Source organism: Coenobita brevimanus, chromosome 63, assembly GCF_032717465.1.
Source record: "Coenobita brevimanus isolate Jiangsu-jjx chromosome 63, ASM3271746v2, whole genome shotgun sequence".
Classification (NCBI taxonomy): Eukaryota; Metazoa; Arthropoda; class Malacostraca; order Decapoda; family Coenobitidae; genus Coenobita; species Coenobita brevimanus.
The window spans coordinates 38,479,058-38,506,416 of NC_137016.1; the positions used below are offsets into that span (position 1 = coordinate 38,479,058).

General features: G+C 43.2%; 1 protein-coding gene across 3 annotated transcripts in view; it reads left to right on the top strand.

Annotated features, from left to right (window-relative positions):
- The first annotated feature begins 11,148 nt into the window (after positions 1 to 11,148).
- Positions 11,149 to 27,359, top strand: part of fax (failed axon connections) — a 72,856-nt gene continuing 56,645 nt past the window's right edge. For all 3 annotated transcript variants that reach the window (XM_080276024.1, XM_080276023.1, XM_080276025.1), the window contains exon 1: positions 11,149 to 11,601. In XM_080276024.1, coding sequence (XP_080132150.1) covers positions 11,263 to 11,601 — 339 coding nt within the window. In that variant the 5' untranslated portion in view covers positions 11,149 to 11,262. The remainder of the gene's footprint in view (positions 11,602 to 27,359) is intronic.

A 27,359-nucleotide genomic window follows, 5' to 3' on the forward strand; every position in this document is an offset into this window, starting at 1 on the left:
AGAACACAGAACAAAGAGAACAGAGAGCAAGAGAACAATTCCGTCAGATCATCACCTTGAACTGCGCCAAGGTGTGAAATATGCACCTGCCCACCGACGGCCAGGCAGGTGAGGCAGGAAAGGTGAGAGGGCAGGTGAGGCAGGAAAGGTGAGAGGGTAGGTGAGGCAGGGCAGGTGAGACAGGGAAGAACATAAGAAGAGGAGGCAGGGCAGGTGAGGCAGGAAAGGTGAGAGGGTAGGTGAGGCAGGGCAGGTGAGACAGGGAAGAACATAAGAAGAGGAGGCAGGGCAGGTGAGGCAGGAAAGGTGAGAGGGCAGGTGAGGCAGGAAAGGTGGGAGGGCAGGTGAGGCAGGAAAGGTGAGAGGGTAGGTGAGGCAGGGCAGGTGTGGCAGGACAAGTGAGAGAGGACAGATGGGGCAGGGCAGGTGAGAGAGAACAGATAAGAGACACCAGGTAATGAGAACAAGATGAACAGACAGGAGACAGAACAAGTTATGCAGAACAGTTATTGAAAAGGAGAATGTCAATGGGTGTGACGTAGAACAGTGTGTGTGTGTGTGTGTGTGTGTGTGTGTGTGACTGCATGCTCATCCCATCTACCCACCTACTCAGTTCTATTCTTCCACTCACTTACCTACCTACCAGCCCACCTACCTACCCACTCACCTACCCCCTCCACCCACTTCCCCACCCCCCACCCCGCCCACTTCCGCCCAAGACTAAGCAAATCATCCTCTTTATTGGCCACTGCGCATCGTGTGGATTGATTGGTACCCACACTGCGCGGCCATGGTGGATTGCACCTGGTGAACGGATTGGGGAAAAAATATAAGGTCAGGCTGTTTATCGTTATCATTATTATCATTATTATTATCACTATCATTATTGTCATCATTATCATCGTCACTAGCACCATTACCATCATCGTCATCATCATTGCTAGGTCGACCACCGCCATCATCATCATCTTCATTATCATCATCATCAACAATATCATAATTATCATCATCCAGACCGCTTTTTCCAATTAAAGATGGAGTGAGGTAGGTCCCAGAGAAAGAGAGAGAGAGAGCCTCCTACACCCTCGACGCCCTAGTCCCTGACCTTCGAGCTGGGGCGTCCTTTCGTACTTTAGGAACTTGCAGAATATCATGATTTTGGAGGCGCAGGAAGTTAAGGGTCACACACACACACACACACACACACACACACACACACACACACACACACACACAACCCAGATAATTCTCCGCTGTGTCTCTCATTACTATTATTATTATTATCATTATTATTATTATTATTATTATTATTATTAAAACTGGATCATTTAGGAAGGACCGTAAGATCAATGTAGTGTGTAGCTTTATTAGTGTTATCAGAGTCTACCCTGCATAATTTCTTTCCTACACCCACGCCCACACCAGCAGACTGTGCCATATCCGCAGCACAAAATCCTTCCCTATGAGCCTCTGGTGTGGTGCTGTATACCTGCCACCATACTTCACTCTCTCCTTAGAATAATTCAATGAGTTTCTGTATTTTCTTCTGGTGACCAGTGGTAGGTGGGGACGCTCACCATCCACTCACTCGCTGTAGTGCTGCTCTCGGGTGCTTGCCCTTTTCTCTCTTCCTTCCTTCTTTCCTTCCTTCCTTTTCTGTCTTTCTTTCCTTCATAACTTCCTCTTCCTTCTGTCTATGGGTGACTGCACACTGAGTGACAAGCCAGATGGTTTCCTGTACACCAGGAAACCATATACTACGCTGGGTGGTAACCATGTAACTAAATTACGGCGCCTGGCGGTGTAATGGGTAATCAAGGCGTTCCAGTCGGATTGAGCCTTTGCAGGTTTATATCCAAGGGATGGTTGAGGTTATTGCTCACGTAATGCCACTCAAGGTTGAGTGAGGCTGGTCACTCTGATCTTAAATGTCAGGACCAACTTGCTGAGTCCTGGGCCCTTACGCTCCTCATGGGGCAACACAGGATTAGGTGATGAATGAATGAATGAATGAATGACTCTTTTACTGACACCCGACTTTCCTATCCAGCAGGAGACGCCCAAGACAGTCAAGGATTCTGGGAAGCAGTGGACGACTCAGGGACATTGTCTTGAAGGTAATGTGTCTTGTTTTTGCTTTTGTTTACAGTACGGATGTTATGAAGGCTGCGTGTGTGGTGAGGTGTGTGGTGCGGCAGGGTGGGTAGGCAGTGTTTGGTGCTGCAGGATGGGATAGGTAGTGTGTGGTGCTGCAGGATGGGATTGGTAGTGTGTGGTGAGGTAGGATGGGATTGGTAGTGTGTGGTGACGTAGGATGGGATAGGTAGTGTGTGGTGATGTAGGATGGGATTGGTAGTGTGTGGTGAGGCAGGGTAGGCAATGTGGTGATTCAGGGTAGGCGGTGTGGTGAGGCAGGGCAGGCAGTGTGACGAAACAAGGTAGGCAGTGTGTGGTGAGGCAGGGTAGGCAGTGTGTGGTGAGACGGTAGGTAGTGTGTGGTGAGGCAGGGTAGGCAGTGTGATGAGGCAAGGTAGGCAGTGTGTGGTGATGCAGGGTAGGCAATGTGGTGATGCAGAGTAGCAGTGTGGTGAGGCAGAGTAGCAGTGTGGTGAGGCAGGGTAGGCAATGTGGTGAGGCAGGGTAGCAGTGTGGTGAGGCAGGGTAGCCTAGCAGTGTGGTGAGGCAGGGTAGGCAGTGTGGTTAGGCAGGGTAGGGAGTGTGGTGAGCAGGGTAGGCAGTGTGGTGAGGCAGGGTAGGCAGTGTGATGAGGCAGAGCAGGACAGGCAGTGGGAGGGGCGGCTGCTCTTGAAGTTGTAGGGTTTCGCCAAGGGAGGGGGTGGTGGCTGTGGTGGTGGTGGTGGGGTGGTTGTGATGGTGGTGGTGGGTGGTGGTGTTTGTTGCCTCACTTCCACCAACAACAACAACAACAACATAATCACAACACAGCCACACAACCACCACCACCATCACAACCACACCACCACCACGGTCATCACCACAACTCAGCTCACTCTCCTCCCCTTCCCTCACTTTGTCCTTCAAATAACACTCTAGAACAGATGAACAGGAGAACACCGCGCCAGCAAGACCTCTGATGGTAACCTCGGCCTGCCATAACAAGAACAAATAACAACAGCGCGAAGAACAATAACAAAAACTACAACAAGACGAAGAGAACAGCAGTGAAATGTGTGATCGAAAGTGGGGTTTTGGAGAGATATTCTGGTAAAGGTTTGTGGTTTTGTTGAGAATAGTGGGTAAGATGGGGTTAGGGTAGGGTAGGGTAGGGTAAGGTAGGATGGGGTATGTTAGGGTAAGGTAGGATGGGGTATGTTAGGGTAGGGTAGGGGAGGATGGGGTATGTTAGGGTAGGGTAGGGGAGGATGGGGTATGTTAGGGTAGGGTAGGGGAGGATAGGGTATGTTAGGGTAGGGTAGGGGAGGATGGGGTATGTTAGGGTAGGGGAGGATGGGGTATGTTAGGGTAGGGGAGGATGGGGTATGTTAGGGTAGGGTAGGTTAGGATAGGATGGGGTATGTTAGGGTAGGGTAGGGTAGAATGGGGTATGTTAGGGTAGGGTAGGGTAGGTTAGGATAGGATGGGGTATGTTAGGGTAGGGGAGGGGAGGATAGGGTATGTTAGGGTAGGGCAGGGTAGAATGGGGTATGTTAGGGTAGGGTAGGGTAGGTTAGGTTAGGTTTTAAGAAGAGGAAGATAATAGAAGAGGAGAAGAGTGCAAGTTGGTGAAGCGACCCTTTCAAAATATGTTAAAAAAGCAAAAAGATAGATAGATGAATAAACTATAATATTATTTCGTGATATCAGGACATTTTCCGTTAAAAACACTGGAGGTCGTAGGGAGGAGAAAAACTTGATGAGAAAGACTGAGTAAGAGTATACGAGTCAGCCCTTGCAGTGGGGAGGTGCGTAGAAAACGGGGTGCCGGTGTTTGTGGGGAGAGAGATGCTGCGTGACCGCCTTGAAGTGCTCAGAATTAACCCTTGCAAAGCTCTCTCTTTCTCTCTCTCTGTCTCTCGACGTTTATCCTCTTTTATCATCAATATACTGACTTTTTTACACGATTTTAATATCATATATATTAAAGATTTTCTTTTATTTACTGCTCACCGGCACCTTTTTTTTTTTTTTTTTTTTTTAACTTCTCTGGTCACTTATAAATTAGACTGAGTTAAGTTAGGAGAGTTAGATATAGCTTGTTAGGTTAGGCATGGTTGTGTTTGATGTTAGAATATTAGGCAGAGAAACATACCAAGGCTCTCTCAGCGTAGGAGTATCAGTCAGTAGAGGAAAGTGAAAAGAAGAGGTGAAATACTAGCCAGTAGAGGAAAGTGAGAAGCAGAAGAGGTGAAATATTAGGCAGAGAAACATACCAAGCCTCTCTCAGCTCAGGAATACTAGCCAGCTTAGGAATATTAGCCAGCAGAGGAAAGTGGGAAGCAGAAGAGGTGAAATAATAGGCAGAAAAACACACCCAACCGTTCTCAGCTTAGGAATATTAGCTAGCAGAGGAAAGTGAGAAGCAGAAGAGGTGAAATATTAGCCAGCAGAGGAAAGTGAGAAGCAGAAGAGGTGAAATATTAGCCAGCAGAGGAAAGTGAGAAGCAGAAGAGGTCAAATATTAGGCAGAGAAACACGCCAAACCTATCTCAGCTCAGGAATATTAGCCAGCAGAGGAATGTGAGAAGCAGAAGAGGTGAAATATTAAGCAGCGAAACATACCAAGCCTCTCTCAGGAATATTAGCCAACAGAGGGAAGTTAAAAGAAGAGGTGAAATATTAGGCAGAGAAACATACCAAGCCTCTCTCAGCTCAGGAATATTAGCCAGCTGTGGAAAGTGAGAAGCAGAAGAGGTGAAATATTAGCCAGTAAAGGAAAGTGAGAAGCAGAAGAGATGAAATATTAGGCAGAGAAATATTCCAAGCCTCTCTCAGCTTAGGAATACTAGCCAGCAGAGGAAAGTTAAAAGAGGTGAAATAGTGTACCAACTTTTGCGTCTGCCTGTGCCTCTTAAATAGACCCTATGTGGGAGTGACACGCTAACCCCTAACCTCCCCTACCACCATACCAACCACAAATACCACAATTACCACCACTACCGCTACCATCTTCACCACTCCACTGTCAACTGTACCCTTCATGACTACCATTGTTACTACTACTACCACAACAGCTACCATAATACACTATTCCCTCCAGCATCACAACCACAACCACACTACCACCACCACACCAGCATCGGGGTGGTAAAGTTGAATGCGTTCTTCATCACTGCCAACCACCACAACCACCACCACAACACCACCACCACCACAACAGCACTACCACATCACCACAACCACACCACCACAACCACAACCCACCACCACAGCCGCACTACCACCACAACCCACCGTCACAACTACGCTTACCACATCACCCCCACCAGCACAACTACATTACCACACCACCACCACTACCACCACACCACCACAGCCAATATCTGGGAAGTATTGTGCCTGGTTGCTGTCTGATACACTCCTTAAGTCTCTCGCTCTTCGATTATTGAGATTTTTAAGTTGTGTGTGTGTGTGTGTGTGTGTGTGTGTGTGTGTGTGTGTGTATTATTCTTTCGCGAAGGGAGGAAGTCTGCGAGTGTACAGTATGTGAAGTTTGGTATTAATAATAATAATAATAATAATAATAAAAAAGATGTGTCTGCTTGGAGTGCGAAGAATTAGACAATTTATATTTTATGGGGGGGAAAATAATACAATGTTTTTTCTCAGTATGTTAATTCCTTTTTATTATTGAAAAAAATGAGCTCAAATTTTGTACCTATAGACGTTTGGCGAATCAGACATTATATATATATATATATATATATATATATATATATATATATATATATATATATATATATATATATATATATATATATATGAAATTTTTTTGGAACGGGAAGCAATAATACAGTAAAAATGATCTTTCTCTTTTTTTTTAATCTTTTACAAAAAGGGGAAAAGTATGTAGTTTTGGAGTGATTCTTTTATTCACCATTTCAAAAAAAAAAAAAAAAAATGGTAGTACTAAAGTGATTCTTTCTCTTTTTTTCATCATTTACAAAAAAGTAAAGTTAAAAGGAGGCGAAAAAGTCCGTGGTTTGGGGATGATATATATATATTTTTTCATAATAATAATAACAAAAAAAAAAGCTCCCTCCCCTCCCAAAATCCGTAGTTTCAGAAGTTTGGCGAATCACTGACCCACATTCCAGCTAATTTGCATAAAACTGGCTACCAACGCGCCGGGAATGGCTTGGAATGGCTTAGGGATACGCTGATATTACGCCGGAATGTTTGGGGGGATGGGAAGATAGGAGGCAACTCTCTCTCTCTCTCTCTCTCTCTCTCTCTCTCTCGTGGGAATGCTGAACGGGATGAGAAGACAAAAGAACAGCAGAGGAAGTAATTCTCTCTCTCTCTCTCTCTCTCTCTCTCTCTCTCTCTCTGTATGTGTGTGTGTGTGTGTGTGTGTGCAAGAAGAAAGAGGTTAAAGATCTCAAGGTATAGTGCCAGGGTGAGAGAACCGGAAGCCAGGTAGACAGAGGTAATTAGAGGGTCACACAGGTAAATAATCAGTGCCAGACAGTGCCATAAGACGGAGACCTGACCCCACAGTGCCTGACTCCTTTGACGTCTTAGTGCATCTTGTGAGTCAGTTCGCTATGAGTCACTGCACTAGTCATCATCCTTATCAGTGACCATCCTGTTGAGGTCAGTTGGAGGGTCAGGTGGGCGGGGGAGAGCCTTCTTTTGCTATCCTTGTCTTATTCTGGTCGTTTAATCACAGTCTTGTAGAAGTTGAGTGTTCATTCTTTTTATATATATATATATATATATATATATATATATATATATATATATATATATATATATATATATTTAGTCTACCTTCATCTTCCAAATTTCTCTCTCTCTCTCTCTCTCTCTCTCTCTCTCTCTCTCGTGTTGACCTTCTCGTGGACATCCGCTGCCCCTTATGACATCTTGGCCAGGGGTGACGTCAGCAGGGGAGGGAGAGGGGAGGGGAGGGGAGGAAAAGGGGAGAAACAAAGCAATGCTGAGACGTGATAGTTGTGAATATGCTCAATTTTGGTCCTGCTCTCAGATTTAAATAGATAGATAGACAGACAGATAGATAGATAGACAGAATAGCAAGTAGATAGTGTCACGTTGCCTTGCGTAATAAATCAGTGAGTCACGTACTTGAAATTCGTGGTAAGGAAGTGAATGAAAGTTGTTAAGGGAGGGGGGCATTTAAGTGAATCATGTGCCTCTTGTTGTTGTTGTTGTTGTTGTTGATATTATTATTATTATTATTGTTGTTGTTGTTGATGTTCGTGTTATCTTTACTACTGCTACTACCAGTACTACTACAACTATAACTACTACTACTACTATCATCATCATCATCATCATCATCAGCGAAACCTCACAATGTAATACTAGCCATCCTGCACACGCCTCATTAGCTAATACGTCATTAAATAGGTAATTATACTCATTTACGGCAATTAGAGTCAGTGTATGGTAATCAGTGACCGTATGACTGCTATTACACAGTTTAATAACACTACTTGGCTGATTACACAGAAGGAGTAATTTACTTTCTCTCTCTCTCTCTCTCTCTCTCTCTCCTTTCACACACAGGCAGTCCAATTATACATTTTTTTCTCACTCTCCATTCATTCCATACACCCACACATCATACAAGTGCAGTGGAGAAGCCCTTGGACCCCCCCTCCCTCCCCCTCCCCATACATTCCCTGGGGAGGCGAGGGATCAGGGGAGGGGAAGAGGAGGTAGGATTAAGAAGGGTATGGTAGGTTTAGGGAAGGTAGGGTACGCTAAGTTTGGTAGGTAGGGTAGGGTAAGGTTGGTTGGCAGGTAGGTAGGGTAGGGTGAGATTGGTTTGGTAGGTAGGTAGGTTGGTTGGTAGGGTGAGATTGGTTTGGTAGGTTGATAGGTAGGGTGAGATTGGTTTGGTAGGTTGGTAGGTAGGGTGAGATTAGTTTGGTAGGAAGGTAGGTAGGGTAAGGTAGGGTGGGGTAGAGGGAAAAGGGTAGAGTAGGGTAGAACAAGGTAGAGCCGAGTAGTGTGAGACAGGAATGCAAAAGAAAGCAGACAGCATCACATCTGTTGGTCCTGTCGAAGCTGTCTGTTATAGGGAAAATTATGCAAAGTAAACAAGTGTATCTGTTAAAGACAAGGATAGACAAGCAGGAAGGACAGGGTGAAGGGAAGAGGGTAGGGAAGGGTAGGACTGGTGAGGGGTACGCTAGGGTAGGGAGGTGTATAAGGGTGTGGGTAGGCTGAGGGAAAGGGTAGGGAAGGGTAGGCCTGGTGTAGAGTAGGCTAGGTGTAGGTTAGGTTAGGATAGGCCAGGTGTAGGGTAGGTTAGGGTAGGGAGGTGTATAAGGATGTGTGTAGGGCAAGGGAGGGTAGGAATGAGGGTAGGTTAGGGTAGGGAAGGGTTGTGTGAGTGAGTAGGTAAATTTGGACAGGGTAGGCGAGATGAGGGGTTGGTTAGGGTAGGGTGAGGCAGAGGGTAGGTTAGGGTAGGGGAGTGTTGTATCAGTGGGTAGGTATATTTGGGTAGGGTAGGAAGGGTAGGCGAGATGAGGGGTAGGGAAGGGCAGGGAGGTGGTGTATTAGGGTATGTCTAGGGTAGGGGACAGGGTAAGGTCTCTGGGGGAGGGTAGGTAGGTGAGGGAGAGTCAGGTGAAAGATTGGGGTGGGTCAGGGATTAGGATGAGGTGGGTAGGGGTGAGAGAGGGGAGGAGGGGGTGAGGAGATGTGTGTGTGTGTGTGTGTGTGTGTGTGTGTGTGTGTGTGTGCAGCCTTAATACCCTTGAGAATATCATAAGAATTTGCCTAAGATGTTTTCCAGGAAGGACTTAAGAAGCTATTTTCCTGTCCCCTGTTTGACTCATCTTGGCCGCTCCCTAACACCTTTTCCTAAGCGATTTATTTTGCTAATTATATATTTCCGTTCTCTTGGTTTCGTAACTCTATGTGATATCGCCATACTCGGCATAAATAACGTGAGAGAGAGAGAGAGAGAGAGAGAGAGAGAGAGAGAGAGAGAAAGCAAGCAAAGGAGAAGAGGGAAGAGAAAATAGTTGATGAAATGAAGGACCGATGAGAGAGAGAGAGAGAGAGAGAGAGAGAGAGAGAGAGAGAGGGAGGAGAGTAGGTAGTGACATGGAGAGAGAGAGAGTAGGTAGGGCAGAGTTTCACTATATATGCAGATTAATCTTGTACCGCGCGAAAAACTTTGAAACTTTTGGCGGGAGTTTTAATTTGGTGTGATTGTGGACGCCAAAATAGCCCTGACATAATGCAACCCGCTCTACAGTACCTCGAGGGGCCTGTCTATTTGTGTATCTATCAGTAAATCTCTCTCTCTCTCTCTCTCACTGCTTTCACATTCATTCCCATCATTCTTTCTCTCCATCTTCCACTTCTCTCTCTCTCTCTCTCTCTCTCTCTCACATTCATTCCCATCATTCTTTCTCTCCATCTTCCACTTCTCTCTCTCTCTCTCTCTCTCTCTCTCTCTCTCTCTCTCTCTCTCTCTCTCTCTCTCTCTCTTATTTAGAAATCTGTTTATATCTCCAGTTATTTAGACTCCCTGAGGCTTTAGTCCTTGATCCAGTTTTTCTATCTATCTGTCCATATATCTATCTGTGTATGTCTGTAATCTGTCTGTGTCTGCCTGCCTAATATATCAGTCTTTCTGTCCCTATATACCTGTCTGTCTATATCTGTCTATCTACCTACCCACCTATCTATCTATCTAATTTACCAAAGAAAAAATTAAGAAATAAGTGAATAGCCGATTGTAATATCCCCCCTCTCTCTCTCTCTCTCTCTCTCATATTACTAACCACAAATGTCTTCGCCTCATTTTCAGTCTCTCTCTCTCTCTCTCAGGTTTCTTTAACTCGATTACAACTTGCCAGTTTAACGGCGTGGTGATTGAGAGAGAGAGAGAGAGAGATTGAAGCTGAAAATAACTGAGGCGAAGCTAGAAATACTTGTGGTTAGTAATATAACAAGGGAGAGAGAGAGAGAGAGAGAGAGAGAGAGAGAGAGAGAGAGAGAGAGAGAGAGAGAGAGAGAGAGAGAGAGAGAGAGAGAGCAAACCACAACTCTGACTCCCTATCATAACACTCCTCTGTTGACTCATTCAGTTATGCTACTCTCTCTCTCTCTCATGTGTGTGGAGAAGTGGAAGACAAGGAGCCTTCTTCTTTACTATCCTTTTCTCATTCTAGTAGTTCAGTTACTTAAGTATGTGTTATGGATAGCAAGACGGAAAAATATGTAGAGATCATGGAGAAATATGTGACTATCTAAATTATATGAGGAGGAGAGGAAGGCCGAGGACGAGGTGGAAAAGGGTGGAGTGGGACCGTCCTTGGGGGAGGGTGGCGTGAAGGGAGTGGTGATGAGTGCAGATAAAGAGGGAACTGTGGACGGGTCGGTCGCGGCCTGCCTGGAAGATACACAGCATTAATATTATAAGAAGGGAGGCTGGGGCGTCTGGGAGCTGATAAATAGATAATGAATATTAATGGACATCATTAGGCCCGAGAAATTATGGAAGCTTTGGTAAACATTAATAATTCGTTAGTGTTTTGAATTTTTTACCCGCCACTGCTGTCCTGGTAGGCGTACTGGACTTAATTACACCTGGGCTGGCAAATAAAAGGTTACTGGGAATCCGATAGCGCTAATCAATTCTGCCAAACTATTGACTACTTGATCACCGAGTGGTCGAAGGCTCTATTGCCCCTTTTAGGTGCTTTAAAAATGGCGGGGTAGGTCTGGAGCTCGCAAGAAATTAGTTTACCATCCCCCTAAATCTGCCTATGTGATTTTCTACCCAATGGAGGTTTATACGGGGGCTGATTTGGGTTATAGGGATTTTGGAGAGGTGTGTGAGAAAGAGTTTATGAGCGCGGAAGAGGACTGGAGGCTCTCATATGACTCCAGTGGTGGATGGACCAATGAAAGGCCGCGCATGGGCTGACGTCACTGGCTTCGCTTTGACGCGGGAGACGGGGAGAAGCCGGGCGTGGTTCAGTCGGTCAGTTGTGTGCGGGCTAGAAGCGTGTGGCTGTTGCATTGGTCTTAAACCCCCCCTATTCTCTTGTACTTTGCGTTTTTAGCTTTGTTTTAACAGTTTCTACAACCATGACTACGGAAACCGAAACCAAGCCTGTCGAGCAGGCAGAGGAGAAGAAGGAGGAGGTGAAGGAAGAAGTGAAGAAGGAAGAGGCGGAGGCGAACAACGCTGACGAAAAGGCTGACGACAAAGCGGAGAAGGCAGACAAAGAGAAAAAGGAGGAGGAAAAGAAGGACGTGAAGGCCAAGAAGGAGCCCGCAGCGCCCAAGCCCTCGGTGCACAAGCTAGACTTCGAAAAGGACATGATTTACCTTTACCAGTTCACTCGCACCCCCGTCCTACCCTCCCTCAGCCCCTACTGCCTGAAGGTGGAGACATGGCTGAGGCTGGCTGGTCTCAGATACGAGGTGAGTCCTTATCAAACCCTCTCCTGTTCACCCCCTAACCCCAGACGATTTCCTAGGCATCCTAGAGGGGTTTAGAGGAGGCTGTGTTAAAACTGTCATCTTGAACTCTCCCGTCGTTGGTACAGCTCCTACGGTTCCATTTTTAACAGCCACGGACTACCACTTTACCCTGAGTGTTACAAAAACCAGTATATTTAAACCATATGAGTGTATTGTTTGAGTTTTTGAGCCAATATATGTGTGAATTTTAGTACTGCTTTGATATATTCCAATAATCTGATGCGCTTGCCCGTGCGAGTGAGCGAGATTGGGGTGTAGTCGCGTTCCCTGACAAAAGGCATTCAAATTTCAAATCTAGGCTTCCATCTTGTTAAACTAGACCAGCTATGAGGTAAGTTGACGAAAAAAACGCATATTTAATTCATGAGTTGCCTGTGTGGAGTGCAATGTCCTTTAAATTCAATCTATAAAAACTGCTACCTTCGCGTCCGCTCCAGACAATGACCACCTCCCCTTGGCCAAACTCTAACGCTGCGTCTGCTGCGTTTGAGTGTCCTTATTTCGATTTTTGCTAGATTATTGTGTTCAAATTTGACATCTTAGAAGTTATAGGAAAGTAAAAATGTCTTTTTAACCCTTTGTGTGTTATTGTTAATGTCTAGGAATTTATTTGAGTTATCAGTAGACAATTTTGGACAGGCAAGCGCAATACTGGTACCATTTTTACTCTAACCTGGCCTAAAACTGCCATATTTACATTTTGATTGCCGGGTTGTAACAGTAGATTAACACTAGAATGTTGCTAGTCACGAAGAAGTACCGTGGAGAGGATGTAGAACCGCAGTATTGTCTTCTGCCACTGAGGATCGTGAAATTAGCAACGGAAGGACGAAAAATGCCAAAATTAGGGTAAAAATAATTGTAATCATGTTACCTCCTTTAACATAGGCTTCATTTTATATTATTTTTATTAGGCTATTTTCTTTAGTTTCCAAGCAGCACATGGCCATTTTATTATTTATTATTAGTAGGTGATTTTATTTATTGACAGCATCGTGGTCGTGAAGGGGTGAATGTAGGCTGTATTTCTTGCCCAGTTCGAAATAAACCAAATAGAATAATGGCATCAGTAGGTAGCGAAAATGAGGTAATTTAGTCACTTGGAGGTAATTTAGTCACATTTAGGTAATTTAGTCACTTGGAGATAATTCTCTTGTAGGAGGTGGATAGGATTAACCAGCTGGCCTAGTGCAGTTATCCATTTATGTTCTTGTAACTAAAATAATTGGACTGAAATAGTTAAATCTCGTGGAGGTTGCCTGACTCGAGTTAAGTCTAGAGAGAGAGAAATGCGTCTCCCCATTAGTATAAAGAAAAAAAAAATGGGATTCATGAAGTTAAAATTGTACGCGTAGGCCTTTATGGAGGGTAATGGGTCAATATCGTATGCACATGAACAAGGGGCTTAAATCGTCTTATCACTAAAAATCATCCAGAAATAAGGTAAGTCAAATTCCCAGGGCGACATGGAGGCGATTTGTTTGTGGCCACCCCTTACGGGACTTAAGGTGCCTGGCAATAGATAGAAATTCCCATCCCTAGCCCAGTAAAAGAATATGATAATGTGAATAATTTACTGGTAACTTTCCCCCCTTATGACTCCCATCTTTCCATGTAAAATAATGAGCAATTTTTGAACTGATTATAACCTCTATTAGTCAACCCCTTCAGTACATAACCCCCCCCCCCCCGCTGAATAAAATCGTCTGGAGGCAGTAAGAGTAGGGAAATCTCTAACTTCCCTCCAAAACTTTTCAGGTTAATTTTTATATCACCAAAATTAGCTGTTAGAATTTTGGGTGTTTTCGAGTTTTTTTTTATGGTTTGTGTGTGTGTGTGTGTGTGTGTGTGAAAATCTGGTAGGGTGTGGTAGTGTGGTTGACAGGTGGTGTGGTGTAGTAATTTATCCTGTGTGCGTGGGTGTGGTTGAGGTGGTGGTGTGGTTGTTCTGGTGTAGTAGCAGCTGTGTAGCATTAGGGTGTGGTGTTTAGTGTAGTGTGGAGGTTGGTGTGGTTGTGCTTTAGGAGGTATGAAAATCTTTAAGGTGTGGTGGTTGTGGTAGCAGGTGTAGTGTAATGGAAGCAAAGTGTGGTGTTGAGGGTGTGGTAGGTGTGGTGGTGATTGTGGTAGCAGGTGTGGTCGTAGTATGGTAACGAAGTGTAGTGGTGGTAGCAAGGCGTGTGGTGGTTGAGGCAGCAGATGTAGTGGTGTGGTTGTGGTAGCAGGTGTGGTGGTGGTTGTGGTAGCAGGTGTTGGTGGTGGTGTGGTTGTGGCGTTGGAGTCTCGGTTATGGCGCTCACTGGCAGCCTGACCTGTCTTAAGCCGCCGGACATCTGCTGGCCTGGTGGTTGCTCGCCTCCCTCCCTTCCCTCCATCTTTCTCTCTCTCTCTCTGTCTCTCTCTCTCTCTCTCTCTCTCTCTCTCTCTCCTATCCCTTCATCTTTCAATTTCTCTTCTCTCTCTCTCTCTCCTGTCATTTCTTCTATTCCCCGTTCCTTTTCTCCTTACCCCCTGCTCTCTCTCTCTCTCTCTCTCTGCTTGATCTTCCTTCATTCCCATATTTCTTCGTTTTTCCTCCCAGCATGTCCAAGCTTTGTCTTTCTTTCCTTTCATGTTTCCTCCTTTCCTTTCATGTTTCCTCCTTTCATATCTTCTTCCCTCCTCTCCTCCTCTTCATCGTTTCATTATTTCCCTGCTTCATTCCACGTTGCATTTCTTCCCTTCTTTCTTCCTTATCTGTTGCTTCATTCCTTTCCTCCATTCTCATCTTTTTTTTTTTAATTGGCTTGTCTTTCCGGCCTTTTCTTTCCTCCCATTTTCTTCCTCTTCTCCCTACCTTCCTGTCTTTCGTTCCTCATTCCTCCCTCCATTTTCCTCCGTTAACTTCCCTATGTCTCTTCTTCCCTCCACTATCCTCCTCCTCCTCTCTCTCCTTCCCCCCTCCCTTTCCCTCGCACCCTTCGTCTTCCTCCTCACCTTCATTTTTATCCTTCTCTCTCCTGCCATCTTACTTTACCCTGCTCACCTCCCTTATTCCCTACCTACCTTCCATCCTTTCCCTTCCTTTATCCTCATTCCTGTTTTTCATATGCCATCCTTTCCCGTATCGGCCTACGATTTTTCTTCCTCTTTCCTCTTATCGTGTCCCTCCTTTTCTTTCCACTTTTCCTCACCCTCCTTTCCTCTTTTCCTCCTCCCTCATTTTTCATTTCTTCTTTTTTCTCTCGTTCCTCCTTTCTTCCCTCCTCCCTCCTTTCTTTTTCCTCCTTTCTTCCCTCCTCCCTCCTTTCTTCCCTCCTCCCTCCTTTCTTTTTCCTCCTTTCTTCCCTCCTCCCTCCTTTCTTTTTCCTCCTTTCTTCCCACTTTCTTCCCTCTTTCCTCCTTTCTTCCCTCGATCCACATTTCTTTCCTCTTCCCTCATTTCCTATCCCTCCTCTTTACTTCCCCCAACTCCGCCTTCCTCACTGTCCCATATCTTGCCTTGGTTGGAAGAAAGTACAGTTTGTCGCGTTTTTATGAGTATGAAGGGACTGCAGTTGGGCCTTTAATGGGGGGGCTCCAAGGAAATTAGTTCATAATAGGTTTGCTTATCTATGTATAAAGGAGGCAGAATTTTTAGAGACTTAGAAGTAATAAAGGTATGGAAGTGCATGACCCGGGGTAATTTTTATGGTAATTTTTAAAGTGAAAGTAATGCCAGGTAATTCTTAGTTTGTTTTCCCTCTGCTTTAATTTTATAACATGATTAGCTACACACGAATGCATGTAATTTTTCAGTAACGGGTATATTTATATATTTTTTTTTGTTGGAAGTAATTTTTAGTTCAAGGGAAACTAATGCCAGATAATTTTATGTTCAAGTCGTCCCAGTTCTTTTAACGAGATTTCTAACTTTTCATGTTTAATAAAAATGTACCCGAAATGTAGCTCTTCAGTAATAGGTATGATTATAAATGAAATTCCTACCTTTATCCAGTTCACACAATTTATTCTCTCCACCCTAGTTTATTCTTTTTCACCATATAATTCTTTGCACCTTCTGACAAATTTAATCTGAAAGAGGTCTGGTATAGTGATGTATTAGGAACTCCATTAGCCAGTTTTCGTAAAGGTCCTTCCATCGTCAAATTGTCTGGTAATAGAAGGATTAAGATAGTAAGTCATCGTACTGAAAGGGATAATGGATTAAGAGAAAGAAGTTATCCTACTATGGTCATTTTACCTTAACCTGGCCCAAATTTTCGTCCTTTTGCAGCTTATTTCACGTAGCTCCTTGGCAGAATGAGTAGCAGTGTATACCTTAGCACTTCTTCATGACTAGCAACATGGTATTAATCTCATGCTAGAACGAAGTAATGAAGAAATGGTAATTTTAGACCAAGTTAGAGTAAAAAGCGTATAGAAGGATAATTCCTCTGAAATTCTTGCTTATCATTCAGCTATAAACTTTAACACCCCAAGCTTCTCGCCTTGCCTCACACCACACCACATTTTATAGTCTTCCTTGCAGTCAGATACCGCATAGGCAATAAGCAGAATAAATATTAGAAGGAAGTTGAAGTAAAACAGAAAAAATATATATGAAGGGATTGTAGCAGCAGTAGTAGTAGTAGTAGTAATAATAATGATGATGATGATGATAATAATAATAATTCCACCTTGAGATCATATGCACACAGTGAGGTTAGGTACGTGGTAAGTTATTGCAAAATACAAACAACATAAGTTATTGTGTGAAGTAAATAAACAAAATAAAGCATAGTGAGAGGTCATCGTACTGTATATGTAAATGTCATGTTAGTGTAAGAGTTATGGTAATGTTTTTATAATCTGGACAAAGCAGTGATAAAGAAAGGAAATGGATACTTAACGTGTTCGGTACTTGCCTTCATACTTTTGTTTGTTTGGCTCTGATACAAACACGAGACTGTAACTTGGGAATGTCTGTTGGTACTATGAAGAGAGGTTAATGAAAACAAAGGCTTACAAAGTCTTCTTACTGCTTTATACATCTTACAGTGGTTGTTCCATAGTAGTTCATGTCGACGGATATACGAAGCTGAAAAGTAGTTATGTGGAGGCGATTTGTTTGTGGCCACCCTTTACGGAATTAAGGCGTCTGGAAATAGATAGATAGATATTAAGAAAGGCTGAAGAAAGTTTGAAGAGTCTTGACCCTTACTGCGGTATCCTTAGTTCTTTATGTCCCTGTTTATTCAGCTTTGGGGAAAGGCCTCGTAGTGAAGTGGTTTTATTGTGGGTACGGGTGGAAAGGGAGAGTGAGGGATGGGGCGGGGAGGGGGGGTGAGTGGGCACGGGTTGGGTTGGGGCGTCTTTTCAATGTTGTTTCCCTAGACGATTTCCCTAAGCGTGACCGTGTAGTGAAGGAGTTTGTTTTGTAGGTGTGAAGTAACAGGACGATTGTGGATGCTGTTAGAACGATTATTGTATTAGCTTTTTGAGTTTGGTGATTCATTTATTTATACGCCTGACTTCATTTATTTCATTTATCGAATTTATGCTGTATACCTCATTTTATACATTATTTATTTGCCTGATTTTTTTTTTTATAGTTTCAGTGCTCTTGATTTATTGTCTTGATTGCTCCTGGGAACTTGAATTCACTTTTTGACCAATTGCAGTTTTGATTAATTTTTAGCAGCCCTTTTTTTTATGGATTTAATTTTGGATGCTTTGGCGTTTGCTTGAGGGGCTTGAATCGATTGTATTTGAAGCATGAGTTGCTTTGAATTTGCTTTGTTTTTGAAGCTTCAGTTGCTTTGAATTTACTTGATACTTTGAAGCTTGTGTTGCATTGAATTTGATTATTTTAAAGCTTGAGTTGCTTTGAATATGCATGGTGTTTGTTAGGCTTGAGCTGCTTTGAATGTACCTTTTTGAAGTTTTAGATGCTGTGAAGTTTGATTTGCAATGAAGTTTTAGATGCTTTGACGTATGAGTTGCTTTGAATTTACTTGATGCTGCTTTGAAGACTGCCTTTGGGGAGGGGACTGGAGTTGCTTTGCCTGGCTGGTGGGTGTTGGGTGGCGTTGCAGAGCTTAATAGGGTCGTTAAGGGTCAGATTGCAGCTACGACCACCCCTTGTTTGTTTGTGCCAGGCCAACTACTATTGTTTATTTATACCAGGACAACTACTGTATTATTTATTTATACCAGGACAACTACCGTACTGTATTATTTATTACCAGGACAACTACTGTATTGTTTATTTATACCAGGACAACTACTGTATTGTTTATTACCAGGACAACTGCTGTATTATTTAGCAGGGCAACTATTGTATTATTTATTCATTTATTTATTTGGATACTTATAAATATGTAGATGTTTGATAAAATGACGGAGATGGTGTGGATGCTGGATATTGATTTATGGTTAGGTGTCTAGCGTAATTGTTAGTTTTGCTGGTATCTATAGTGTAGGGTTTTAGAGAGAGAGAGAGAATCATGTGAAATTTAGGTATCTTGTGTAGGGTTAGTTTTAGCTGAGAGAGAAAAAAATCGTGAATTTAGGTTTACTAGTATCTTTGGTGTAGGGTTAGTTTTAGGTTTGTGTGTGTGTGTGTGTGTGAGAGAGAGAGAGAGAGAGAAAGGGTTATTTTTCATGTGTAGTGGAGGTTTGAACATTGAACAAGCACACTGAGGCAAGATGTATCTGGAGAGAACATTAAAGCAAGTGCGTGTTGCTTAGAAGTGTTGTTAGGCTTGCCTGAGGGGGGTTGCTTGGTGCTGTGCTTGTTCTCTCTCTCTCTCTCTCTCTCTCTCTCTCTCTCTCTCTCTCTCTCGTGAGGTGGGAATGAATGTCCTTTGTTGCTAGTGTAAATGTCTCTTGGTTACGAGTGGAAATGCGTCTCCTTGGTTGCTAGTATACGCGCTCTAGTCCTCTTCTTCGAGGGTATGTGATGGAGTACACTGCCCACGTATACCCTGTGTCGTAAAAGGGACTATAAAAGTGGAAATAGGCAGGCCGGAAACCATTTTGTATAGACTGACGCGTATCCAGTTTTTGTCCCATCCCCCCCCCTCTCTCTCTCTCTCTCTCACACACACACACACACACACACACAAACTATTTTCTGTCACTGAACACAGGTTTTATCAGTGTTAGTTGCTCGTTAGAATGATAAATACGTGATAAAAGCTCCGATAAAGAATTCAAATGTAGCACTATTGTGAAGCCGCGATAAGATCCGTTGGCACTTGTTTTTAAATTCAAATATTGCAACGGTAATGTAACGGCGCACCAGCTAGGATGACTAGTTTGTAAACATTCCGGTGAGTTTAAATATTTAAGATGAAACGTGTGTAACGCCGTAGTAAGAATGTTTAAATGTACACACCGGTATTTAAATTTGAGTGGTTTAACGGTAATGTAACGACGCAGTAACTAGGACTAATGCTTGATTTTTTATTTTTTTTTATTTATTTATTTTTTTGAGTAGGCAGGAAACCGGTTTAGGGTGATTGCAATATCTAGTGACACATCGACAAAGAATTTAAATTTGAATAAAACGGTTACATAACGGCGTCGTAATAAAGAGCATTTTACCATTGTGTGGAGGTGGGTGGGTGGGTGGAATGTCCTGGAGGGTAATGGGGGTGGGTGGGATGTCCTGGGCGGGTTGGAGGGGGTGGGGTGGGGTTGCAAGCGTGGGGGTATGCAGAGGATGGGGTGGGGTGACATAGGGGGGTATGGAAGGGGTAGGGGGGGTGGATGACATGGGGGACGGTGGGGGTGGTTGGTCCGGGGGATGAGGGTATGGGTGGTCCTGGGGATGGGGTGTGGAGGGGGTGGGGGGGCTGGGTGGTCCTAGGGGTGGGGTGTGGGGGGGGGTTGCAAGCGTTAATGCCATGCTTCCTTGTTGTCGTGCTGGCTTGCAGGGCTGGTTGCACCGACTCACCCCAGCCCGCAGATTTTGTCAGGCTTGAGGGAAAGGGATTAGTGAGGCTTTGTCTGGCAGGGGAAACTTATTTGTGCTCTCCTTGTCTGGCTTTGGGTTCCTGGTGGTGGTGTAGGTAGATGGACTGATAGATATAAATTTTAGTAGTGGTAGTGATATAGATTTTAGTAGTGGTATTAGTAGTAGGCTAAATGGATATAGATAGGCAAATTGTAGTAGTAGTAGTAGTAAATGAATATACAGATGGATAGATAAAGCAGGTACCGTAGATAGTAGTGGTGGTGGTAGTAGTAGTAGTAATAGTAGTAGTGTATCGGTGCATATACTGTAATTCCATTCTTTTCTCTTGAAGCACAATTTTTTTTTTTAATACCTCTGCGATTTTGTGCAGCTTGGAGAGAGACTTCGAGCTACGGGGTTAGGCATACCCTCCATGGAACCTTTCACAAAAAAAAAAATAAATAAATAAATAGTGGAAATAGAAGTATATCGCCAGTGTGCGGAGATAAGTAAGGGAAATAATGTGGAAACAGCAGGAAAAAATTGTCAGAAGGTGCCCAGATTTTCCGGGGTGAAGGTGCTGAAAATAGATTACTGGGTCGCTCAGTCTGGGAGGAGAAACCTTTGTGCTGTGCTTGCGTCTGGTCTTGCAGTAATAATAATAATAATAATGCAGGTTAAGGTGTCCCAGGTAGCCCAGGGATCGTTTTTCACCTGAGCTAGGGTTATGACGGATGATTTTTTTTTTTTTTTTTTTTAACTGAATGCTCTTTGACTTTACTCCTTCCTGATAGATTACCGTGACTCAATGCCACATAAAACAATTCCACTAAGATAAACCACCACTTATCATTCGTTAAGTAATCATTCAAGTACCGTAATGCGGGACAGGTAAGAACGAGAGAGGATAACTGCAGGAAGCTAGTTGGTCCATACCAGGTAGTTCCTAAAAAAGTAACTAATTTACTAGAATAAGACAAGGATAGTAGAGAAGGCGTCATTGTTATGTTAGCGTAATAAGTGTGATGCGCTGCGGTTGTAATGACAGGAGTAAAGGATTGGGCTTCTGAGTGAGTGAAGATTGTGTGTCAGAGCTTCAGAACGTCTTGAGAAATGGCTTTGCTGACTCCGGATAATGTAAAAAGTGGTTTTTCATTCCTTAAGGGCTGGTCTTGTAACGTTCTCATATTCGTAATAGTACTTCCAGACGATTTTACTCATTTTAGATCATCATCCTGGTCGTGAAGGAGTGATGACTAAATCCATCCCCTCTAGTTCAGAATTTCCCCTGAGCTGAGTAAAACCGTCTGGAGATAAAAAGTAGTCTATAAAGGGATCCAAACATTACATATTATGGACTTCAGGTGCTAGGAAAGACGCGAGAGAGAGAGAGAGAGAGAGAGAAGAAAGCGGAAAGGGAGGGAGGAGAAAGCACCTGTTGCCAGCCACTACCTTTAGTATGTATGAGCTTTACATTTGTCCTTAAAAAAAAAAAAATAGTGGGGGGTTTGTTTTCAGTTTTCTAAAGTTAGGCCCCTTAGTTTAGGCCTAGGCTCCAGAGGTCCTTTTAAATCCCCCTCTGAAAAGAATCTATTATCCAAGAATCTCCTCCTAAGACGGCCAGATATTTTTTTTTTTTTTTTTTATGGTAAAAAAGCTAGACTGGACCTGTTTGTGGATTAGACCCCCCTGGAAAAGGATTTGTCCCTTGAAAATACTGCGCCCGTTTGTTCATAGAAAATGGAGGTATGGCCTTGTATTTTTAACGTGTATTTTGTGTTTGAATTTTTCTTGGACGATTTGTGGGTTATGTGAGTTGTATGGCTGTATTTTTATTTATTTATTCTTGTATATTTTTTGAGAGGGGAAAGCGTGACGTTTGAAAGTTACCCCTGCATAAATGTCGGCTCGGTATGTGCACAGAAAATGGCGGTAGGGCAGTATATTTTAGCTACGTATATTACTTCATTTCTTTCGTTGTAGGGATGATAGCACGAATTTTCTGACGTTAAGAGGAAGTATTAAATAGTTTCAAGTGTCCCCTATATTGCTGCTGAGCCGGTGAAGCCACAGAAAATGGAAGTGACAAGTTTATCGTTCTTTTGAGTTACAAGAAAAGTGTATGTATTGTAATATTTTGGCGTTCTTAGCGAAAATGTGTGTATATATGTATGGCAGTTTTATTTATTTTTAGAGGTGAAAAGTATGACATGTTGAGGTGGAAATAATGTGCAGTTTAGAATACAAGCGAAGTATTTGACATTTTTAAGAAATATGGGAAATGTCTTTGAAAACTGAAGTGCATTTACATTCTTTGATTTTTGCCCATCAGTTAAGTATAAAGGTTGCATTAATGGTGCTGGAAAAAATTAAAAGGGTATGGCAGGATATTTCTTCTTTAAGCCTTTTGATTTCTTACTTGCATTAAAATAGAAAAGACTCAGTTCACGTAGTGTTTATAATGACTAGTAAATTAAGTCTCTAGTAAGCAGTATGAACGTAGACTATATACTTGAGGGCAGGATTTTTCGTGTTCAACCTTTGGTTCCTTCTTCCGTGCACAAAAAATCTTAGTTCGTTTTCTTTTAATGACTAATTAATGAAGTCTCTAGTAAGCAGCATAAACGGACTCGAGGTGAAGTGGTTGAGATAAATTCGTAACTGCGCTTCTACCAAGCAACCGCGCTTCTCTCTCCCAAATAACTGCGCCTCTCCCAAATTACTGCGCCTCTCTCTCTCTCTCCCCCCAAATAATTGCGCTTCTCTCTCCCAAATAACTGCGCTTCTCTAACGACATGTAGATGGTGGCGGCAGTTGGTGAGTCAGACTGATTGCTGGTAATAACGGGCCCCTGTGCCGTTAACAGGAATTGCCGTTGTTAGACCACGTTAGTTAGTGCGTTAGCCGACCCCAGGCCCCGTTGTGCCGTCTTGGTAATTGGTATGGTGTGATGTAAGAGATTATTTGTTTTCCTGGCACGTTATTATTATTATTATTATTATTATTACCTGGTGGAGTTAAGTAGGTATATTCTACATGTTTTTACAAGCGATAAAAAATAGATAATGCATGTGTGTGTGTGTGTGTGTGTGACTGAAGGGTAGTGAAGGCGGGGCGGGGCATATATCCTGACTGGCTTAACAGGTGGGAGAGAGAGGTAAGATGGCAGGTTGCGAAAGAAAAATGAAATGGGATGCGAAGAGGAGGGGGAGGTAGGTGGTGGTGGGAGGGAAGGGGAAGAGAGGAGGAGGAGGGAGAGAGAGGGGGGGGGTGGAAGTGGTCAGGGGAGGGAAGAGGAAGAGGGAAGAGAGGTGGTGGTGGGAGGGAGGGGGAAGAGGAGGAGTAGGAAAGAGAGAGGGGGGGGAAAGGGGTCAGTGTAAAGGAAGGGACATGAGGGAGAGAGGTGGTGGGAGGGAGGGGAGAAGGGGGAGAGAGGGAGAGGAGGGATGGTCTTATGGCAACAGTTAGGGGCTACTTACCACCCCCTGGGAGGGAAGGGGGTCTCTGAATGGGACACGACCTGGTTGGGCTGAGATTTGCTTGCCCTCATTCTTCATTATTTATTGATTTATTTTGTCTGTTTATTTGTTTATCGAGGGAACACTAGAGAGTTTCAAATGTTATCTTAGAGTTATTTTCATCAGTCCCATTATTTTTTTCATTATTATTTCATACCTCTTCGTTATTCATTTTATTTTTTTACGAGGAGAGATTTTGAGTTTGGGTTTGAAATGTTATCGTACAGTTTGCATTTCATCATAGTCGTCATCTATATATTCATTTCGTGGCTTAGTTATCCTTACCACTTCATTTACCTTTCAAAAACCTCATATCTACTGATAATTTGCTGCAGTGAACCACAAACTTTTTCTCCCTATTCTTTAAAAATGGAGACTATTAATATTGATTTGAAATGACCACACTGGCTTTTGTCCATCAGAGGTCGATGAAGGTAGTCTGTCAGTCGCTTTGAAGTTTGTTATATTCTTTGTATCTCTCTAATGGTATGAAGTTACAGTGGATTAGCATTTACTGTAGTAATAAAATACGGTATCATTATATAAGAAAATAAGTGACATAAATGAGTTACTTGCTTTAAAGATTGTGCGGCATAGATACTTATAATTTTTCTTTAATGGTATGTTTTAAAATTAATAACTTTATAATTGATCAGTGGAGTAAATAAATGTTTGTTTCTTTAAAGATTGTGCAACATAGATTAACACTTGTGGCATAATTTTTTGTTTTGAAATTGAGAACGTTTTTAAAAATTGATAACGTTGGCATTCAGGTGTTTGGTTGATTAGTGTGTTTTAAAATTGGTAACTTTGGCATTCTGGTGTTTGGGTGGTTAGTGTTTTAAAATTGAGAACGTTGGCATTCAGGTGTTTGGTTGATTAGTGTGTTTTAAAATTGGTAACGTTGGCATTCAGGTGTTTGGTTGATTAGTGTGTTTTAAAATTAACGTTAGCAATCAGGTGTTTGGTTGATTAGTGTTTTAAAATTGGTAACGTTGACATTCAAGTGTTTGGTTGATTCGTATGTTTTAAAATTGATAACGTTGGCATTTTGTTTTGGATAGTTAGTGTGTTTTAAAACTGATAACGTTGACATTCAGGTGTTTGGTTGGTTAGTTGTAAAATTGGTAACGATGGCATATACCGTACTGTAGTTTGGTTGAGTCGTATGTAGCAAAATTGGTAATACATTTAAAAGTTTAGATGATTACAAAATAGCTTGTAATATCAGACCTTAAGTGCCCTTGCCAAATAAAAACTTGATTTGGTGTGAGGTGAGGTAATGGAACTGGCTTTCTCTCTCTCTCTCTCTCTGCTGCGCACCGGCAGCCTATGTGTATTTATTTATTTATTTATTTATTTTTTTGTAACTGCTGACTCCCCAACCTTGAGGCAGCCATACATGACACGGCCTATATCTGGTTACACCTACATACACATACGTACACACACACACAACAGATACATACATAAACAAGCACCCACATACATGCATATACTGTACATGCACTAATACGCACATACACATCCACAAACAACATACCGGTACATAAACACACACATACAACATACATACACAAATACGCACATGGATATACACATCCACAAACAACATACTAATTGAGATGGGGTTGGCAGTTTAGGCCAGGTTGAGTAAAAGGAGTATTGCTGACAAGTGTATCGTTCTGTTTTTATCATCAGTCACCACCATCATCATCATCATCATCATCATCATCATTTTTCCTACATGCATATTCTGTTGTCATGGTTCAGTTATATTTGCAATAGCTGTACTTGTGTTAACCTTTTGACGACGAGGCCACTAAGTTGGTAAAAAATGTTTAGAGGGAGAGAGAGAGAGAGAGAGAGCTTGTTGTTGCATGTTTCTCTTGCTATCTTTTATGTTTGGAGGGGATGGTCTAGGGATTGCAAGTTAGGTCACAGGGCACGAGATAAGATAGTGATGCTGCTTCTGTTAAATTCACGGACATAGTCAACTCCTTATCCCATAATAATAATAATAATAATAATTATAATAATAATACATTTAAAAACACCAGATACTACGGTACTAATCCCACTACTGGTACCATATATTATTATTATTATTATTGTTGTTGTTGTTTTGTTCTTGAGGGGTCAGTGGAGGCAAGCAGGAAAAAGTTGTTTGCCGCTCCAAGTCGAACCCGTTACATTATGCAAAACCTGTTCAGCGTGTACCCCTTCACTACGAGGACTTCCTTGGCATGCATTCTCGTCGGTTAAGGAGGCTCCCTAACACCCTTTCCTAAGCGATTTATTTTCCTTATTACACCATATTGCCCTAATGTTAAAATTCCATCCAATAAGCCCGTATTCCCGTCGACTAAGGAAGCTCCCTAACACCTTTTCCTAAGCGATTTATTTTCTTGATTACACCTTACCATCTTTCCGTTAAAGTACCATCCAATAAGCCCGTATTCCCGTCGACAAAGGAGGCCCCCTAACACCTTTTCCTCAGCGATTTGTTTTCCTGATTACACCGTACTGTCCTGTTTTTTCTTCGTTAATAGCTGGGAAGGGAAACAGAAGGTGAATTTCTTGGAACTGGTACCGGTTTTTCTGTTAAGTTAGGAAGTTGGTGGTAAATTATTTCTATATAAAAGTTAGGTTTGATTGGCGTAACTTAGAGTGGCGTTAGATGTGTAAATTAGAATAAGGAGGTTTAGAGAGTGTTAAGGCAGCGATGATAGCCACAAGAATAACCCATCGTCCTGTAGAAAATAATAATAATAATAATAAATAAATAAACTAGAAGACTCCGGCGTAACTTGCTGCATAATAAAAGGTGCATAAAAAACACAGGTAATTTCAAGGTAGCGTGAATTCCAGTCCAGGTAAAATTTCCGTGTCGTAAATTCTGACTACACGGTGTTCTGGTTGAGATGCCGGTAGCTGGTTGGTGTGGAGTGGAGTGGAGTGAGTTGTGGAGGAAGTGGAGTGAGGAGAGTTGTGGAGGAAATTGTGGCGTTGAGGGTTTGGAGGTGGCGTGGAGGGTTTAGAGATAGAGTGGAGAGTTTGGAGAAGGAGTGGAGAATTTGTAGGTGGAGGAGAGAAAGTTGTTTATAGTGAAGTGGTATAGGTGGCGTGGAGCGAGTTGTGAGGGTAGTGGAGTGGAGAGAGAGGAGTTAGTTGTGAAGGGAGTGGAGCGGTGTAAATGGAGTGGAGTGAGTTGTAAAGGGGGTGGAGTTGTGTAGGTAGAGTGGTACGGTATGGGTGGTTGGTGTTGCTGTGTTCTTCCTCCCTCGCTTCCCCTCCACTTCTGTCGTTCTTATTCTCCCCCTCCTCCCCTCCCCTTTCCCTCCACTCCTAGTCCTTCTTCCCTCCCTATTACTCTAGTCCTATCCCCTCTCCCTCTCCTCCTTGCTTTCCCTCCCCCAGGTTTACTCCTTTCCTCCCCCCCACCCTCTACTTCCTTCCCCTGTCCTATCCCCGCTTTGGTCTTCCCTCACCAGTGTTACTCCTTCCGTCCCATTTACCCCTCACTTCCTCTTTATTCCTTCCTTCACAATTTCTTCCTTTACTTCCATTACTCACCCTCCTTTACTTCTGCCTCTTTAAACAGTAAATTCAACTTTATTGTGTTCTGGTTGGTTTCCGTGCAGAGCTTGAAACATTTGTATGAGTGGGCGTTGTTTCCTTGAGCTCTTCTTCCCCTTTCCTTTTCCCTTCTCCCCCTTTCCTTTTCCCTTCTCCCCCTTTCCTTTTCCCTTCTCCCCCTTTCCTTTTCCCTTCTCCCCCTTCCCTTTTCCCTTCTCCCCCTTCCCTTTTCCCTTCTCCCCCTTCCCTTTTCCCTTCTCCCCCTTCCCTTTTCCCTTCTCCCCCTTCCCTTTTCCCTTCTCCCTTTTCCCTTCTCCCCCTTCCCTTTTCCCTTCTCCCCCTTCCCTTTTCCCTTCTCCCCCTTTCCTTTCCCCTTCTTTCCCTTTCCTTTCCCCTTCCCCTTCCCCCTCCTTCCTTCCCCCTTCTCTTCTGCTTTCTGTTGCCCCTTCCCCGTCCCCTCTGCCTTCTCTTTCCTTCCCCCTCATCCCCTCCAGTTCTTCTTCTGCTTCCTATTCTTTCCCCTCTCCCGCTCCCCCTTCCCCTTCCGCTCCCATCTTTCTCCTTCCCTTCCAGTCTCTCTCCTGGCATTCCCTCATTTTCCTCGCCTCCCCCCCCCCCTCCCACATATCTGCACCTGACCGTCCTTTCTTCCCTCCCCTTCCCTCTTTTACTCATGTCCT